This window comes from Kryptolebias marmoratus, unplaced genomic scaffold (assembly GCF_001649575.2).
Source record: "Kryptolebias marmoratus isolate JLee-2015 unplaced genomic scaffold, ASM164957v2 Scaffold262, whole genome shotgun sequence".
Taxonomy (NCBI): domain Eukaryota; kingdom Metazoa; phylum Chordata; class Actinopteri; order Cyprinodontiformes; family Rivulidae; genus Kryptolebias; species Kryptolebias marmoratus.
The window spans coordinates 1-1359 of NW_023665996.1; the positions used below are offsets into that span (position 1 = coordinate 1).

A 1359-nucleotide genomic window follows, 5' to 3' on the forward strand; every position below is an offset into this window, starting at 1 on the left:
TCAGGACTCTGGCGTGTTTTGTGGCCCCTCCGGACTCTGGCTGCTCACCCCATCTTTGGCCTGCAGCAGCTGTTTCTCGGCGCTCTGCTTCTTGCTGTTGTAATACTGAACTTCCACTTCATGCGTCAGCTGCAGCCACTTCTGCAGAGCCTCCGGCGGGACCCACTGGACCCGTGACTCCAGCTCCCTCTCGGCCTGCTTCAGCGCCGTTCGAACCTGCGACGAGCACACGGCTGCAGCGGTTAGCTCAGGTTCCTGTTGCTTTCTGGGAAATGAACCCCTGAATCAGACGTACCTGCTCCAGCTCCTGCTCGGCGTATTTCTGCCGGCTTCGCCCGTTCTCGGCTCCCTCTCGCAGCTCTCGGATTCGCTGAGCTTCCTGTTTGGCCGAGATGATCTTGCTCTTCAGCTCCTCCTCCACCCGGACCTTCTCCACCTGAACGCAGCGCTGCTCCTCCTGAGCGTGCTGCAGCCTGACACCAAACATGAGCATCATCAGTACCTTCAGAGGGCACATGGGGGCGCTGATCAGAGGTCAGGCAGCTGAAACAGAGGAAATCAGCTGCAGGAGCTGAATAATTACAGCTGAGTCCAAAGTTTGGACTGTTTGGATTCTCAAAAACTAAAACTCGACCCAAGTTAAGACTCGTTTCAATCCAACCTTTTGGGTCTTTAAACTACAGGGAGGGAAATCTGAAATCAAACTTTTGTTTCTGATGTTTGTTCAGTTTTTATGCAGAACTTCTCCCTCGATAAGCTCTATCTGAGCCGCAGAAATCCTTCCTTATTTCAGCTCCACGGTGCCGGTAAGAAGTGGCCCCTGGGCCCCTGACCCTGGCTCTGACCTCGGCCTCTGGCCCCGGGCCCCTGATCCATGACCCTGGGCCCCTGACCCTGGCTCTGACCTCGGCCTCTGGCCCCCGGCCCCCTCACCCCAACCCCCAGCATCAGCAGGAAGTGGCACAAGTACCAAACGTTGGCGCCAGCAGGAGGCGCTGCGGCGCCGTCTCAACAGGAAGTGGGTGTTTCTATTTTTAGAGACACTCTGCAGCGGAGGGATTTCAGAGAGGAAACAGAACTGAAGCTGACTGACGGAGAAGAAGAAAAAGCTGAAGTTCCACAACCAAACCGGTCACAGGAACACGGGAACACGGGAACACGGGAACACAGGAACACGGGAACACAGGAACACAGGAACACAGGAACACGGGAACAGAGGAACACGGGAACACGGGAACACGGGAACACAGGAACAGGGGAACAGGGGAACATGGGAACACGGGAACACAGGAACAGAGGAACACGGGAACATGGGAACACGGGAACACAGGAACAGGGGAACACAGGAACACAGGAACA

General features: G+C 56.1%; 1 protein-coding gene across 1 annotated transcript in view; it reads right to left on the reverse strand.

The window, feature by feature from the left end:
* Positions 1-7: 7 nt before the first annotated feature.
* The window catches only part of LOC108229741 (stromal interaction molecule 1-like), a gene marked incomplete at both ends in the record, with an annotated part of 5339 nt that continues 3987 nt past the window's right edge, over positions 8-1359 (reverse strand). Inside the window, 2 exons of the mRNA XM_017405414.2 lie at positions 8-216; positions 296-473. Of these exons, the coding sequence (XP_017260903.2) occupies positions 8-216; positions 296-473 (387 nt within the window). The remainder of the gene's footprint in view (positions 217-295; positions 474-1359) is intronic.